General features: G+C 35.0%; 1 protein-coding gene across 7 annotated transcripts in view; it reads left to right on the forward strand.

Moving 5' to 3' along the window:
* LOC145248827 (uncharacterized) overlaps nucleotides 1-18,488 on the forward strand; it is a 338,846-nt gene that overhangs the window by 268,567 nt on the left and 51,791 nt on the right. For all 7 annotated transcript variants that reach the window (XM_080110520.1, XM_080110523.1, XM_080110521.1 and 4 more), the window contains 2 exons: nucleotides 10,678-10,791; nucleotides 13,142-13,255. In XM_080110520.1, the coding sequence (XP_079966646.1) occupies nucleotides 10,678-10,791; nucleotides 13,142-13,255 (228 nt within the window). The remainder of the gene's footprint in view (nucleotides 1-10,677; nucleotides 10,792-13,141; nucleotides 13,256-18,488) is intronic.

Genomic DNA, 18,488 nt, shown 5'->3' on the forward strand with positions numbered 1-18,488 from the left:
TATAACAGTCATTACGGACCCGACAATTAGAAGATTGTGGATTTATAAGACCAAAAAATCCAACCTTAGTTGCCCGTTGTGGCCCATGGCGTAGTGGATAGAGATGCAGGAATATCCAAGATTTCAGGTGAGCATTGTAGCGGTTTCAATCCCACCCAAAGTCTGTCAGAGGATTAGTTGACCAAAACGTGGTGAGATAACAACTACTGAAAGCTGTGGATGTAGTTGGAGGATACGACATTCCTATCCCGTTGCGGGTTAACCTGACGAAGGCCAGAGGTATAATTGGCCGAAACGTTGTAGAAAACAAGAACTAAGAAGATGAGGATAATAGTCCAAATAATATAAATAATATGAAAAGTTTATTTCATATGAAAAAAAAATTTGTCATTGGAAGATTGTTTTATTTCATGCTGACGTTTCAAGTAAATTGTGTCAACTTTCGATTACGGTGGAGGTGGTGTTTTCACCTGTACTGCGGGGAGAATCATAAATTTAATATCAGCAATTTCTCTTGCACTCTATCTGTGTCTATAGGTATTTAATTTCTTCCCCACAAGAGCAATATATGACACAAGGTCGTTTTTAATGTGGGGGGAAATCAACTCCCCAAAATGGGCAGTAGGCAAAAATAAAAAAATTGCTTTAGTACAGAGGAGTTTCCCCTACATTGACTAAGGACAAATTAACTTAAGTGCAGTATCAGAACAGATACTACACTTAGGTCTCAGCTTGAGAATTGCCCGTCTGCTTCCCAGTTTACTATAACATGGTCGTTTTGAAATACAATGTGAACAAGTTCTTAAAGATTCGATCTCTAAAATTATCAAGTTTCTCTTGTGGTACCCATTAACTTTGGAATTGAAAGCCATTTTTGGTTTCAGAATAAAAGAATAAAAGAATAAAAGAATAAAATTTTGTTCCAAACAAAATGGCAGTTGTCAGTCAGAGAAACTTTGCATTGTAAAAGACAAAGATGAAGAATGGGGTTTTGGGGCAATTCTGGTTTCTGATTGGTTGCTAGCAGAACTTGGCTCCATTTCATTGGTCAGTTCTTATCACTAGTGTCTATAAGTATGACCTTCAAACTTTTTTTAATCATTTCCTCTCATTATATCAAAAATATTGCAACAACTTCCTAACCAACTCCCTAAAAAGGGCACTCTGGAAGTAGGCAAAAATAAAAATTGCCTTAGTATAGAAAAGTTTCCCCTACATTGACTTAGGATAAATTAATTTAAGTGTAGTATCAGAACAGATACTACACTCAAATCTCAGCTCGAGAACTACTCATCTGTGGTACACAATATCACAAAGCTGCTTCTCGGCTGACTATAACATGGTCGTTTTGAAATCCAACATGATTAAGTTCTTGAAGAGCCATCCTCTAAAATAAAATAACTTATCAAATATCCATTGTGGTACCCATTAATCCTTATCCTTGCCCCCGGGCATTGATGAGCGGTGACTATATGATTTGAAAAAAATAAAAATTAATTAAAAAAAATATATTCTATTTTTATATCTCCAAAACTATTGTATGGTAAACAGCTCTTTTCTATTTCATGATTTAGAGTTAGCTCTTTTGTTTATGTTTTCATATCCATATCTAAACAGAATTTTCACATTTAAACAACTTTCATAAAATAAAATAAATAACAATTATTTAGATGTTCCTCTCTCCAAATTTATTTTCTGTAGGTCGCTTGTGAAGCCGTCTCTTCACTCATGAATAAGCCTCAAGTAAACTAAGAGGCGAAATATAGATTCTTCCCAAACTGCTTGCTTGTTGTTATTCTTTGCCTTATATTTGGTCTTCGTTTTTCCATTTTTTTTTTTTTTTTTCTTATATTTTCTGCCGGCTTCTCATCCTCACATATATATTATTTTATTTTATTTTATTTTATGTACTAACTTCTTAATATTTTACCTAATTCATATTGTTTTATCCAAATCAGTTTCCTATTTATTTTTATTTATTTTTTTTTTTTATCCGAATCATTTTCCTATTTTTAAGCTTTTCTTTTATTTACATACCTGAAGAAGATATACATTTTATCGAAATACAACATGAACTGAACAACGTTTATTTTGTTTCTGACTCGTGGCATAGTGGATAAAGCACTTGGTAAAATTCAGTTGTAAAGTTACAACTCACAACGTTTTGACTGATGTAACCTCCAACCTAACTTTAGGTGTATCTTGTTGAACTCTGGAATCTTTCTTTAATAACAGAAATACAAATATACTGAAACAGAGATGGTATTTCTGATACCGAATTATATAAAGGACAAATTATGAAGGAGTTAAGTTAGAAAATTCAAATTAGTTTAAAAAAAGGACTATGTTCATTTTTAAAGAAATTTAATGGCAATTCATATTGTTTGGATTTTTAGAACTATTGTTTTCATCTTGATAAATAAATATTTTTTCACAACGTTTCAGCTTCTTCAGATGTATCTTGTCACATTCAGTAATTTTCATGGGATTTCAAACAAAACCCTTTATTTAATTCACAGGGGGTAGCATGCTCTTGTTCCATCATCCATGACTGGGTAAAAGTCTTAAATAATTTGCAATTTTATTCTTTTACACTGAGGATTGAACCTTCAACGTCTTGAAGAGTATCACTTAAAACTTGTATATTATGAATTTTCCAGCAACGGAAGGCGGTTTATACAAGTTTTAAGCCTGCAATATTCAAAGTCAGTTAGTATATCTAAGATTGGAATTCTATTAAGGTTAGAATTATTTTCTATATTCCTACGTCTGTCAGTAGGAATATAGAAAGAAGGAATGTTTCTGTATTGTCAGCAGTGAGGTCTGTTTCTTTGGTTGGCATTTCTTATATAAGGTCGGAGGTTATATCAATTCAAACATTGTGAGATAACACTCAATATAATGAAATTTGCTACCAAAACATTAGCAGAAATTCGCCATGAAGCAAAAAAATTTAATAGAAAGAAGGAATATTTCTGTATTGCTAGCAGCAGGGTCTGTTTCTTGGTATTTCTTATAGATGGGGTTGGCCTTATATTTTTTTGCCTTTTCACATTTGACTCAAAATGTGAGGTGCCTTAAATAAGTTTCCAGATTTTTTTTCGTATGGGTACTTTTATTGATAGTACACACATGAAACTCTTGTCCCCTGCGAAGTAATCTCCTTCAGCTGCAATGCACTTGTTGTACCGTTCCAACAACTTCTTGAAGGTCTCATGAAAGTGAAAGAGAATAATAAAATATTAAATAATAAAAAATAGAATAGGATCCCTAACTTGGAATGTTGTATGAGGATTAATAAATATAAGGTAATGCCATTCTTTATTTCCCTATTTAATAAAATATTAACCTAAAACTGGTCTTACATCTAAGTAGTAAGATAATCGCTATTTTGTAAACATTGAAGCCACCATTGGGCGAATACGAAACTAAAAATAACCGTAACGTTATAGCAAGGTTGTTCTGGCCATATTATAAATATAAAAATAAAATTCAAAAAAATTAAAAACAAAAAAAAAAATTTAATTATGTGAAATAAAGAAATATAGGAATTTAATTTAGAAATTCAATGAATAGTATCATTAAAACATATTAAATGGCTACAGGTTTTTGTGGAAACTTCTTATTACTGGTTTTTAAATAAGGATACGAAAATTAGGTGATAATATTTTAATAAGCTCTTGACAAAGGATGCGTCCAGGATAAATGTTTTCGCATGCTTCATTTCCTTTAAGGGAAATTTTTTAAAATAATGTTCTATTGTTATGAGGGCATGCAATAAGTAATGCCCCTGACCCACTTCCCATAGCAGTAGAGCAACGAAACTTGGCACAGTTATTAGTCTTTCTCTACATAGGAAGCACCCAGAGTTATGTATTTCCTTTCAAAAACAACTTCATGGCTGGAAAAAGGTGAAAGTCAGAGGGTTCAAGGTCAGGAGAGTAGGGAGGATAGGGGAGGATTTCATAACCACACGCCCGTGCTTCTGATTCTGGCGACATGCGAGTTGTAGACCGGAGCGTTGTCCTGCAGGAGGAGGATACCTTTGCTGATCTTGCCCCGCCTCTTAATTTTGATAGCTTTTTTTTTTTTTTTTTTTTTTTTTTTACAAAGGCATCACCACATTATCAAGGCCCAGAGGCCACTTAAGGATAAGGGTTAAAGAGTGTACAATAGAAATTGGTCAATATAGTAATCATTAGTAATGAAAATTTGGTAAATTTAATAACTTATATGGAACAGCTCATCAAGAACTTATTTACTTTAGACTTGAACACAACCATATTGTAGTCAGCCGGAAAGCAGGAAAACGGAAGACAATTCCACAGGCGTGCAGTTCTAAGAAAGAAGCTTTGTTCATGGAATCTACGTTTAGGTTTAGGCACAGATAAAGAGTGGGGGAAATTATTGATAGTGTTTACAGCTAGACGAGTGTTTCTTGTGAAAGTTTGGCGAGGGGGGACCATAGATTGAAGCTCAGTTGAACACTTTCCATGAAAATAACGATACATCAGAGACAAACTCGCAACATCTCTTCTGTGAGATAGAGGTTGCAAGGAGGAGAAAAGGACATCTCCTATGAGGCTACGAAGTCTATTTTGAACTCTATCAAGGCAGGACAAGTCCTTTCTAGCAGCTCCTGCCCAGATGTGGCAACAGTATTCCATCCTTGGACGTACCTGGCTCTTATATAGGTAGAGAATAGCATCAGCAGTGAGATATCTACCGGATCGATAGAAAGATCCCACCATTTTTCCAGCGGCCTTGGCAACAGATTTGATATACGTGTTCCATTTAAGATCAGGAGTAATGGTCAAGCCCAGAAGCTTGTCAAAACTTGAGGCCTCCTGAAGACGAGAGCCATTCATTTCAATTGATGGCAAATGTGAATTAGAATGTTGATGATGTAAAGAGAGAAGCTTGGTTTTAGATGCATTAAAAGTAACCAGCCACTCCTTTCCCCATTGTACTACGTGCTCAAGATCAGAGGAGAGAGAATTGGAGAGAACTTGGTCGTTTACTGTCTTAGATGTGGTACCATAAATGGTAGTGTCGTCAGCATAAATGTCTACAAATGATGTAAGGATATGATTTGGAAGATCATTAATGTAGATCAGGAAAAGAGTTGGGCCCAGGATGGATCCCTGAGGGACACCGGCATTAATACTGTGAGCTTCTGATTTTTGCCCCTCAATGAACCTATCAGAAAGAAATGATTTAATAATTGAGAAGACTTTTCCAGCTATACCATAGCTAGCGATCTTATGAAGTAAACCTTTATGCCATACCCTATCAAAGGCTTTAGATATGTCAAGAGCAATTGCCCTAGAAAGATTGCCACCGTCGAGAGATTTGCTAATCCTATGCGATATAACTGTAAGGACATCTGCTGTAGATCTAGCAGAACGGAAACCATATTGAGTGTCACTAAGAAGGTTATTTTTGATGAGATGTTTGATTACTTCTGTATTTAACACAGATTCTAGCAACTTACTCATGACGCACAGGAGACTTATTGGCCTGTACTGAGAGGGGGATAAGCGATCACCTGAATTCTTAAATACAGGGCATACTGATGAGATTTTCCAGGGAGATGGGAAACTATTCTCCTTAAGACAACGTTTAAACAGTTTTGTAAGTATGGGCGCTAATTCAGGTTGAAGTTTTTTGAGTACTATAATTGGAATACCATCAGGGCCAGTTGCTTTACTCGAATCAAGGTTTTTGATTAGCTTCGCAACATCACGTACAGATATACGTATATCACATAGCGTGTTTTCTGATACAGGAGGAAATATTGGGGGTTGGCGGTCTTGGTCGCAAAGGGTAGAATTAGCTGCAAAGTTCTTGACAAAGAGTTTGGCTTTGTCTGATGCTGACGAGATTACCTCAGGTCCATTGATAATAGTTGGGATGGAGCACACGCTTCTGTTCAGGATTCTGTTTGCTATTTGCCAAAACTGGTGGGAACCAAGCCGCTGCTCAGCTACTTTGGACTTAACAGATTGAGCATACAGCACTCTTGCGTTCCTTATTACTTTCTTACAATGGTTGCTGGCAGTCCTGAAAACGGCTTTAGTTTCCATACATCTATTACGTTTGAAGCAGTGGAAAAAGTGATTTCTGTGCGCAATGGCAGCAGCACATTCTGGAGAGAACCATGGCTGGCTGTTAGGTTTTTGCTGAAACTTTTTAGAGGGTATGAAATGGTCAATACCTACAATTAACCATTCAGTTAGGTCTAATACTATAGAGGACACATCCTTTTTAAACATGGAATGCAGAGGTAGATCAGATATAAATGTACGGAAGCTATCCCAGTCAGCCTTAGTGTATCGATATACTGTACGATGAAGTCTGGGGACTTATTACATTTCATTTTTATCTTAATTGATACAACAGAGTGGTCGGAAGATCCAAGAGGCGACAGAACAGAAACTGAACATAGTTCAGGGCAAGTTGTGAGAAAAAGGTCTAGTAGGCTCGCATACTGGCCGTCATTATCGGGCACACGGGTAGGTTCCTGAACAATCTGAGTGAGGTCATAGGCAATGGAGAAATCATGACAGAACCTCCCCTCATCATCGGTCTTGTTTGAGTGGGTCAACCATTCGACGTTGTGAACATTGAAGTCTCCACATACGTGAATGTTAGCTGAAGGATAAGTAGAAAGGACTTGGTCAATTTTCTCAGATATGCTTTGAAAGATAGTAACTCCGCTGTTGTGGGGGCGATAGAGAGTAAATATAAATGCAGTAGTGTGAGCTAAAGCAACCCGGAAGCACATATAGGGTAAGTTAGGATCTTCCCTGGAGATGTCCCTCCCACATGGAAAGCTATCTTTAATATAGGCACATATTCCATGCCCATGGCGATCTTGGGGGTCAGATTTAGAAGTTAAGTTAGAGTATCCTGAAATTGCAAACTCATCTAGGGAAATAGCCTGTCCAATGCCAGTTTCACTTAAAAATAAAAGGTCTGGTTTAGTCTCCTGTAATTGGCTTTCAACCTCTGGAAGGTTAGAATGAAGACCCCTGATGTTGGAGAAGGAGACATGGTAGTAGGGGTCTACGTTGGAAGTTGGAGAACCGGGTTTAATCGTGTATTTTTTCTTGAAACTTGTCATGATGAAATTTTGGAATTTGTGGACTAGGTCGACAGATTTACTTAGAGCAGGACAGCTTCCCTTAATTTCCTCAAAAGTGAAGCATAATAGGCTCCTGTAATTGTGGTACCCTTTGCCAGGATATCTGTCATCACTACTCCATCCTGGTCCCAGAAGATTGTGAGCATGACCTTGCCAGCAAAGGGCTGCACCCTTGCCTTCTTTGGAGGTAGTGAGTTCAAGTGCTTCCACTGCATTGACTGGGCTTTGGTCTCTGGATCATAGTGATGGACCTAAGTTTCATCCTGTGCAATCAGTCTTTTGAAAACTTTGACTCATCTTCTTGGCACATCTCCAAATTCATCCTCAAGCACTCGACGCGTTCTGGTTTTTGGAATGTTGTGAGCATCCTGGGAATCCATCTGGCAGACACCTTATGCATATGCAAATGGTCATGAATGATAGTTTTCACAGACTCTGTACTAATCTTGACATCTTGGGCTATTTGGCGAATAGTAATGCGCCGATCTTTCAAAATGGCAGCCTCAACTTGACGGACAGATGCCTCATCAATGGCAGAAGGGGAGCAACCAGGTCTGAGAGCAGTTTCCACAGACTTCCGGCCATGTTTGAATTCACGATGCCAGCGTTTTACAAGGTCATATGATGGGAGATTATCACCATAAGTTTCTTTCATTTCATCAAAAGTCTCCTGTGGTGTGCGTCCTTTCAAATACAAAAATCGGATCACTGCTCGACATTCAACAGGCTCCATTTCACACCTGACTCGCTTCAAACAACTGTAAAACAGAAACCACAATTATTTCAGAGCTGTAATTTGCCACATAACCCGTAGAGATATAAATCATTGCACATGCAAAGGTTCAGCTAGATCAGACAACTGGAAGTAGGTCAGGGTATTACTTATTGCACGCTCCTCGTAAATGTTTTTTATTCAAGAAGTCTGAAGATTTTCAAACGCCATAATGCTTGAAATTGTCCAACCAGTATTAAAACAATTGTAACTTACAATGAAATACACTTTTTGTTGCTACAAATTCCTTTTTTAAAGTCTTGGTTTTGTTAATACAGTGTATATATATATATATATATATATATATATATATATATATATATATATATATATATATATATATATATATATATATATATATATATACATATTTATATATATATATTTATATATATATATTTATATATAAATATATATATATTTATATATATATATTTATATTTATATATATATATATATATTTATATATATATTTATATTTATATATATAAATATATATATTTATATATATATAAATATATATATAAATATAGATATATATTTATATATATATTTATATATATATTTATATTTATATATATAAATATATATATATATATTTATATATATAAATATATATTTATATATATATTTATATATATATTTATATATATATTTATATATATATATTTATATATATATATATATATATATATATATATATATTTATATATATATTTTTATATATATTTATATATATATATATTTATATATATATATATATATATATATATATATATATATATATATATATATATATATATATATATATATAATATCGATTATGAAAAAACAAAGTACACTATCATAAAGTTCATTCTTCACTTAATAATCAGTGAAAATCTCGTAATGATTGGACAATTACTTGATTTTTGGTAGATTCCTTGCCTTCTGTTTTAGGTTTTCTACGAAGGGAGATAATTCTAGTTTTTATAGTTTTTATCCCCTCCCCTCCTCCCAAAAAACAAAAAGAAATTTTAATGTTACTTATTTTATCTATAATTCTGAATATGCACATTTATACGTATTGTAATTATTACTTATTAGAAATCTTCACTGACATAACTCCAGAAATAAAACGAGATTGCATTCTTTTTCTCAGCAGACGTGATAAATAATAAATCTGTTGTTTTTTGTTTAGTTTTTTATATTCTTGAGTCTTAATAAATTACGTGCATTTTCTTTTTCAAATTATATGATTGTAAACTTTTTTGTTTGTTTATTTGTTTGTTTTTCTCTATCAACTGTATCTCTTTGCACGTTTAATCTAAATTTTGTACATTTATTTATTATTATTATTATTATTATTCCCCGACTTTGATATTAAGGGAAATAACTTTTACATACTATTTGATATCAAGGGAAATAACTCATTTTTAAAAATAATAGATTGTAAAGCTGGTAATTTAAAGGGACGTAACTCAACGTTAAATCTTTCAAAATTGATATGACTTATTATTCGGCCGTCAGGCTATGATCAAAGTGTATTTTGACTTAATCCGTCCTTTTTTTTTTTTTTTCGGATTTAACTGATTATTAAACATATTCTTTTATGGGTAAACGTGTTCAATAGCTGATCCTAATTGCGGTTCCAGACTATTTTTGAAGCCAAATCTGTCAGACACGTTCGGCCTTTTATGAAGATCCAGAAAACATTATTAAAATTGTTCAATATCAATTTGTTTTATATTAGATATTTCGTCATGCAGTAATAAAGAAAGAACTTTTTAATCTCCTTTTTATTTGGGGAAAATCACTTTGTTCTTTTTTTTTTTTTTTTTTTTGTTATGCAACCAGTTTTTTTTTTTTTTTTTTTTAATGATTTAATGCCTTGATCTTAGTAGAGAATAATGTTTCTTTTAGCAAACTCATCTTTTACTCAATCATTTTAGGTCAATAAGTGCCTTGTTTAAAAATATTACTCCTCCTCTGACTGAGAACGGAACAAATGTTACCTTTTGATCCAAGCTTGGCGAATTATAACGCATAGCGATCGTAAAGATTTTAATTTGAGTTATATGCTGAAGTTGTCTACCCTTGTTTTTTGTTTTTGTGTGACCATTTACTTATTGCAATTATTTGAATTTCTTTCACACTTGCTTCTTCTAGATACTATTGTTAAATGTTGAGGCGTTATGTTGAACAAAGGTTGCGTCAGTAAATCAAATCGACAAAAAATCAATGTAGTCACGATCTCAAGTGTTGAGTAATTCTTAGTAACAAAGATGGCGGCAAAGAATCAATGTAGTGACGATTTCGAGTGTTGCGTAATTCTTAATAACAAAGATGGCGACGAAGAGTCAATGTAGTCACGATTCAGTCGTTTCGAGACAGAGGTTGACGACGAATTGAATTGAATCCAAAATTCGATATGTTTTGTAATAACATTTGAAGCTTCTGATTGGTTATAAAAACGACCGTCGGAAACATTTTAGCAACTATTTCAAAATTCTTATTTATAAGGCCTTTTGGTATCTGTTATACCAGGAACGATGGTGATTATTTTTAGGTTTCTGTTTAACCCATACTTGGGACCCTAACAGGTACCACCAATCCGGATCAGAGTAGACCTGGGAGCAATCACACTCCCCAAAGCTTGCAAGCTGGAGCCTCACAATCGGATATAGTTTAAGGTCATATCCAGGACCAAAGACGTTTAGTAATATCTTTGTTTTCATTTTGAAATATTTAAACTGTTCTCGCCTTTTCTTTCCCCCAGAGTGTGACTATCGTGTAGAATTCCAATGTGGAAATGGCCTGTGCATGTCCCATAAACACTGGTGTAATGGAGTCATGGATTGCCCCGATGGGTCAGATGAATTACCCAATTGTAGTAAGTAAACAACAATTTCAAATGGTACACAAATTCAGAATTGCATGCAATTTTTTTTTTTTTTAATTATATTACTCACTGTGTATGACTATTTTATTCAGAAGTACAATGATCATTGTAAACAATTCATTGCATACGACTAATTGAATGCAAATTGCTATTTTATCCAGGATAATTGTGAATTTATCATATACACAGACATGACAGAAAAGAATAGACACTAAGATAAATATTTTTCCCAAGATTGATATATGCTTATTTATATTTACAGATAATAATAGTGCTGAAATAACTTAGAGTATCTCATTAAAATTGCATTTAACAAAATTGAAGCATGCCACAAACCAAAGGAGCATCAGACCTATCAGAATATCTGCGAGGATGAATCGTAGGTCAAAATGAAGGTGGTCTTAGTCAACGTAAAATAGCAGGAAAGTTTTCAATATCCCCTTCTACTGTTAATAGCATGATCGTACAATTCAAAAGAGAGGACAAAAAGTGCACAAAACCTCATTTAGGTCACCCCGGGCCCGCTTAAAGAACCTTGTATCTTCTGAAAAAAGTATTGAAGTGGATCCTTGGTGTAAAGCTTCTGACATTGTAATGCAAGCTGATATCAGTTCCAGAACAGCTGTCAGGTACCTTCGCAGGTTGGGCTACTATGGTAGAACTGGAAGAAGGAAACCTCTTCTTCATTCTGCCAATATCAAGTGCAGAAAAGATTGGGTTCGTGAAATGGTGGAGAGACCTATGATCTTTTGGACCAATGTCATTTTCTCTGATGAGTCACAGTTTGCATTATTTCCCGACAGTGGAAGGGTATAGGTATGAAGACTCCCTCAGCAAGAGTTTGACTTAAAAAATATTGTAGCTAATGCTGAAATATCGGGGCTTCTCGATTATGGTATGTGGTGCAATTTGGAGTGATGATCGCTCAGACTTAGTGGAGTGTGAAGGAAACATCAATTCCGTTAAATGTTTCAATATTATATGAAGAATTGCTACTAATATTCTCAATTGGTAAAAGGATGCAAGTTAACTCCATATTTATGGAAGACCGAACTCCTTGTCACTCTGCTAGAGCGACACAACATTGGTTGAGCCAAAATAGGAGTAACAAACTTCCATGGCCAAGTCAATTCCTGGATATGAACGCAATTGAAAACCTTTGGGGCATATTAGACCAGAACCTTCGCAAAAAGAAAAGGAAGCCATCTTCTAATCCTGAACTTTTAGCATTATTACGTCAGACATGGCAAGAAATTCTTCAAGATGATGTTCGTCAACTGATCAATGACATGCTCAGAAGGATCCTAGAATTAAAAACAGCAAAAGGAATGTCAATCAAGTATTAGTTATTAAATTTGTGACCATTTACTTTGATTTGGTTGTATAAATAATATGTTTAATGAAATAAACTGTGTCTACGGGTGTCTATTCTTTACTGTGTATATAAAGTAAAAACAACCAAATGTTTAAAACCGTTTATTTTTTATCAGAGCTTGTATACAGCCTTTGGTACAGATCCTTTTATTGCATGGCACAGTTCACTACCTGACGACTACATCCAATAAAACCGTTACTTAGCTGATTTACGGAAATCATCAGCACAGTTTGTTGGTCTCAACGAAAAAATGTTAAGCTGTGCCTTTTTGGCGGGCTTATCTGAGGATGTCAGTAGACTCTTGAGAGTGTCATCACGTATTGACAGATTAACAACAGACGAGTTAGTGGCCCGACACGTTTCGCAATATGACGTCTGTTGACATGACAGGATACATTGAGCATTGTGTGATAATTAAGATCCATCTTTTTTGAACATGGTCTCCCACTTGAAATTTTGACTGATAATGCTTCTACATTTTGATGCCAAGAATTTCAGAGATTCACAACTGAATGGGAGGGGGGGTTAGAATGCCTTTCGGCAATTGTTTAGATTCTGTTGGCTTTTGTGCCGAGGGAAAATAATCATCTTCTTTAGATTCTGGTAAAGATATATACTCACAAAACTCCTCGCTTTGTACATTCATCATTTTCTGTTGTCTATCATTCTTTATCACATGCCCAAATAAAATTGTTAAATTAATATACGCTGTTGTCTTTCCTCCTCTCCAAAAACTGTCGCTCCCAATTCAACTTTCAGCGTTTATCTCCAAGGATTATTCTTTCTGTTTCTCACGCGTGAGAATTTAACTTTCTTTCAAGAACCAAAATCTCACAAATGAGATTATGGTTTCTGGATCGAAAAAAAAAAAAAAAAAAAAAGGGTGACAGTTAATAACTTTTAATACAAAACCATTTTTTTATTTATTTATTTTTTTTTTTTCTAATGTATCTTATTTTATTTCAGAATGCCTGGAATCTCAGTTTCAATGTGTTGAGTCGGGTGAATGTATCCCGGGGGAATCGTACTGCGATAAACATCCGCTTTGTCGTGATCTCTCTGATGAACCAGACAATTGCAGTAAGTTCAAGGACTCTTTTTTTCGTTGTTTTATAGTGATCACTTACCAAGGCAAAAAAAACACCGGAGGATAAGAGTTAATGAGATTTCAGTTGAATGATGAACAATAATACAAGAGGATTGAAAACGGTGAATGAAATGGACAAAATTTAATTATTGAAGAGAACAATTCTGTTAAATTTACTCATTCCATAAATCATTTGCAGACATTAAATCAACTTGAAATCCCATCCTGCTTACATCATTGACATGTTTAGATTTTAGTTTATTCGTTACAGTTAATCATGTAATAGATTTGTTGGAGATATACATTTTGCATGTTCTAAAATACAATCAACAATAAAGACAAGTTTACCAAGCAAATTTGAAGAACATTAAAAAGAAGCTGCTAGAAGCAGCTTATCCTACCTTAACATGGTTCAAAATAGACTTTTTAGCTTAGTGGGGAATGCCCTTTTCTCTTCCTTGCAACCTTGAAATACTGATGAAATCTTGAAATGGATGGCTCTCGTCTTGGGGAGGCTCCATGTTTTGACAAGCTTTTGGGATTGACCTTTACTCCTGATCTGAAATGGAACACGTACATCAAGTCTGTTACCAAGGTCGCTGGAAATATGGTGGGATCCTTCTACCGCTCCAGAAGATATCTCACTACTGATGCAATTCTCTATCTATATAAAAGCCAAGACCGTCCAAGGATGGAGTACTGCTGCTATATCTGGGCAGGAGCTGCTAAAAACAGCCTTTCCTGCCTTGACAGAGTACAAAATAGACTTCGTGCTTCCCTGCAACTTCTTTCCTACAGAAGAGACATTGCGAGCCTGTCTTGTTTTATCGTTATTTCCATGGCAGGTGCTCGTCTGAACTCCAATTTCTGGTCCCCCCTCGCCAATCTTTCACGAAAAACACCCGTCTAGCTGAATTCACTGTCAAAAATTTTCCCCACTCTTTATCTGTGCCTAAATCAAAATGTAGATTCCATGAACAAAGCTTCTTTCTTAGAACTGCACGCCTGTGGAACTCTGTTCCGTCTGCCTGCTTCCAACCTGACTACAACCCGGATGTCTTCAAGTCCAACGTAAGCAAATTCCTGATGAACCACTCCCTGAAGTATACACTTCATTAAATCTCCACACTAACGTACTGTACTTGCAATAACCCTTATCCCTTAGTGGCTTCCGGGCCTTGATAAGTGGTGACCACCGTGTAAAAAAAAAAAAAATACACGTGTATTCTTTCTTACCTTGAAAAGGAAAATGCCTTGTCGAGGCGTGCGTGTAATGTGCGTGCCTCACATGGACAATTCGACTGAGAGAGAGAGAGAGAGATATAGAGAGAGAGAGAGAGAGAGAGAGAGAGAGAGATAACGGAAGTGCGCGAAGAAAGCAAAACAGGAAGTAGAGAATGCTACTGTCGGACAAATCAGAATTCAGGACAGGGCAGATAATCGGTGCATAATTGAGTAATATTTATATGGGTGTATGCGACCTATATTTTTAACAAATAAAATCATTTACAAGTACATATTTATATAAATAAAGCAGTAGGTGTATGTGTTTATCTGCCTGTCTGTGTGTAAATATTTAACCAATAAACTCTTAAGCTACTAGTCACATAACACTGAAACTAACAGGAATCATACACCAAGGATGGTTTTTGACGAGTAAAATCTTTGTTTGGATGGATAAATGACGCGTACAAACATATATCAGTAAGTTGAAAATGCAAACTGTTCATTTCAACTTGCCAACATTTTTAACTTCTTTCCGCACATGCCCTAATTCAATTCATTTCTTCAAATCTTTCTTACCTATCGCTCGATTATTACATCAGCAGTAGGAGATGTAGCTGAAGCACTAAATGTTCTGGTTTCAATGCATTGTTCAAGTGTTTCTGGATCAAAAAAAAAAAAAGAAAAAAAGAAAACCTCCACCATTCGCTTCATTCATGCCAAGTGCATTTGGTCTATTTCCGTTTGCCACCAGGTTGTCCTGACATGTACTCTACATAACTCTCGCCAAAATTCATACTAGTTAACATAATCTCTACTTACTGGCGTAGGGTGCCAATATATGACAGAAAGAATATATAACAAGCTGGCATAAGTCATCTTCAGAGAACAGAGACAATATGTCTTCACTTACTTTTTTTTAAATGCTATAAAAAGCTATTTGAGTTGTTCTCACCCTTTTTTTATACTAATGAGTCATTGCTTACTAAGGACAAACGCCACTCAAGGATAAGGTTTAATGAGATTCCAGTTGAATAATGAACAATACTATGAGAGAATTAAGAACGATGGACGAAATGAATGCAATTACTTAAGAGGACAACCCAAAAGTATTTATTTACATTAAATGAAGATGACTGAATTGTAGCATGCAGGGAAGCAACTCCATTATAATGTGTTCCACAGATGGGAAGTTTTTGAAAGAAACTCTCTTCATGGAAGTTTTATTTGGTTCTAGGTATACATAGTAAGAAAAAAGAAATCTCTTTGCGGTGGTGGGAGTCCTTGCTGTGAATGTATTACAAGAGGGTCCAGAGATTAGAGCACAGTTGAGCACCTACCATAAAAATAATGTCCCTTTTCAAATTTGGATAAATACTTAACATCGTTGTAAAATTTCTTGTGAATGAGGCGACACAAGGGTCTGCATGTGTAAACATGCAGTGGGCTGCATGTTTTGCTGTTGCATACGAAGGACAGACTGAAAATATCTCTGGTTGGAATCCTGCCACCCAAGAGATGTTTTCTTTGTTTGAAATAATCAGAGTACCTCATTAAATGAAGAATCATGCTGAGACCGACTTATTTGAGAAAGATAATGTTCCTAGACAGGCTGCAAATAAACTCCCTTGAGTGGATATTGTTTAGCCATTATCTCCAGTAGATATACTGAGTAGTCAGCTTCTGGGTGTTCGAATGGTGACCACTGACAAAGGCTAGCATCTAAAATTTCTAGTAAAAAATGAAGGGATTCAAGGAGGTGAGAAGTGAAGGTTGAAGAATATTTGAGTGTTCCCCGATCTTCATTTGGACAAAACTGTTAAATAAACCGAACTTCTAAGAAATGGAAAAGATATTCAGACAGTAGACGGTACCTTCAGCTAGTCTGCTGAGTAGCTATCTAATGCAAATTGTGGTGACTTCTTTTGGTTAGAAGCAAAGTGTAGCATCTGTTCTGACAGTAGACTTCATCTTTTCTGTCATCGCTTAGTCAAAGATAATTTTTCTAGACTGAGACAATTTTTATTTTTATCCCAATCTAAAGTGCCTCTATTAGGGGGAGTTGGATTTTGTCCAGAGTGCCTGTATTGCAAGTATTTTAATGGACGGTGCTCTGATGGACTCGTTGCACTTGTGCCCCCTTGGCGTACTTATCCTCAACAAACCCACTTAGCAACAAAATCACACCCCTTCACTATTGAAGTCTCTAAATGCCAGAAAGCTTTCTACTCTAATAGTTTCTTCCCTTGAACAGCTAAACTTTGAAATTCCCTTCCTGCTACCTGCTTCTCTGACTGTACTGATATGCAGTAGTTTAAATGTAATGTAAACTAACAACTAATTAATCTTTTCTAGGCATAGTCCCAAATAGTAGCCACTTACATTTAAGTGGTGATATACCTTATTAGGGTTGAATGTAAGTAAAAACAAAAATAAAAAAACGAATATATGTCTAGCTTTGTCCCTATGGATTCTTCATTTGCATATGTGTGATTAGGAGATATTTTGACATGCTGACCCCTGAGGAAATCTCATTTGTATCATCACAAAGTACTGCTTCTATTTCCTAATATGTTGGGTGCTACGAGGACCAGGCTGTCTGAAGATACCAGTTTCCTACCTTAATGCACCAAACATTGATGTCATTTATTTATTTATTTTTTTTTTTGCTTTTCCTTGGCAAAACTCAATCATGTTCTGCAAAGCTAAAAACAAAGACAGCAATTTTTCTTTACAAAACAACCAAACACCACGAATCTGAAGATATCAATAAAATAAAGCATAAAAACTTTTTTCCAAATTTGGTATTAAGTAATCAAAAAAAAAAAAAGGGTTGATATGCCGTAAAACAAAACAACTAAACCAATCCTAATATGTTCGTAATGTGCTGGGCAGCCAGCTAATGCCAACTGATTAGAACACCGGCTGTCTTTTTTTTGTGAGTTCTCCTTGGCCCTTTGGCTAGAAGCAAAGTGTAGTATCTGTTCTAATACAATACTTTATCTGTTCTTTCCTCCATTATTTTTTATATAAAAATTTTATGCAAAATGATCGCCCACTTTCGGACCTGATAGCAGTTTAAAAACTAGTTCGAAATTGAGATTCCCAAGTTCAAGAAGATGCACTTAAAGAAAGTCAGCAGTTATGTCGGCTGTTTGTCTCATCCGTTAAATAAGGAATAACAACCTCAGAAGTCTCCACGGCTACAGAAGCAAAACTAAATCTGCAAAAGAAGAATATTTTGTTTGGGAATTTTTTAGATGAGGATTGATAATCGGAATTATTCGGATTACTGTTCTCATTTTATTTGTTGTTTTCACAACGTTTCGGCCGATGTAATTTTGGACCTTCTTTCAAACTTTGTAATATTTACGCTGAGCTTGGAAATCTATAACAGAAATTTGAATTGTCTTTAGACATGAGCCCTGCGTTAATTTTCTTAAGAATAAAAAGAAGATTGTACTGTTTTTTAGGCGATTATGTGTAAATAGCCTGAAAAAAAGTAGGCAGTAAAAAAAATTAAGACAAAACAAAAACAATATTCTAGACTTTAATGATGGGGATAATTTTTGGCATAAATTTAATGTAAAATGATCACTCACTTCCGGACCTGATAGCATTTCAAGAACTAATTTGAAATTGAGATTTCCAACTTCGAGAAGATGCACTTGAAGAAGGTTACATCGGCTGTTTGTCTGATTCACACATAAATAATAGGCTCATTGGATAGTGACATCTCTCAGCAGTGTTGGCAGTAGCAATCATAGAGAATGTTGTTCATTTTTTTCGTTTCTTTTCCTTATGGTTAGAACAACAGTAGTAGTCAAAAAGAACAACAAATAACTTCATTATTTTGTCTGGGAATTGATTTTCACTGCTAGAACTCGTCTAGTTACTACCAGTGCAAATAATTTTTCTTTCATTATCTGTGTGCCAAAAACAAGATGGAACTTTCCAAGAATTTCCTATCTGTGGAGCACAATACTATACAAATACTTCCCT

Source organism: Euprymna scolopes, chromosome 27 (assembly GCF_053919585.1).
Source record: "Euprymna scolopes isolate OS-2025 chromosome 27, ASM5391958v1, whole genome shotgun sequence".
NCBI lineage: Eukaryota > Metazoa > Mollusca > Cephalopoda > Sepiida > Sepiolidae > Euprymna > Euprymna scolopes.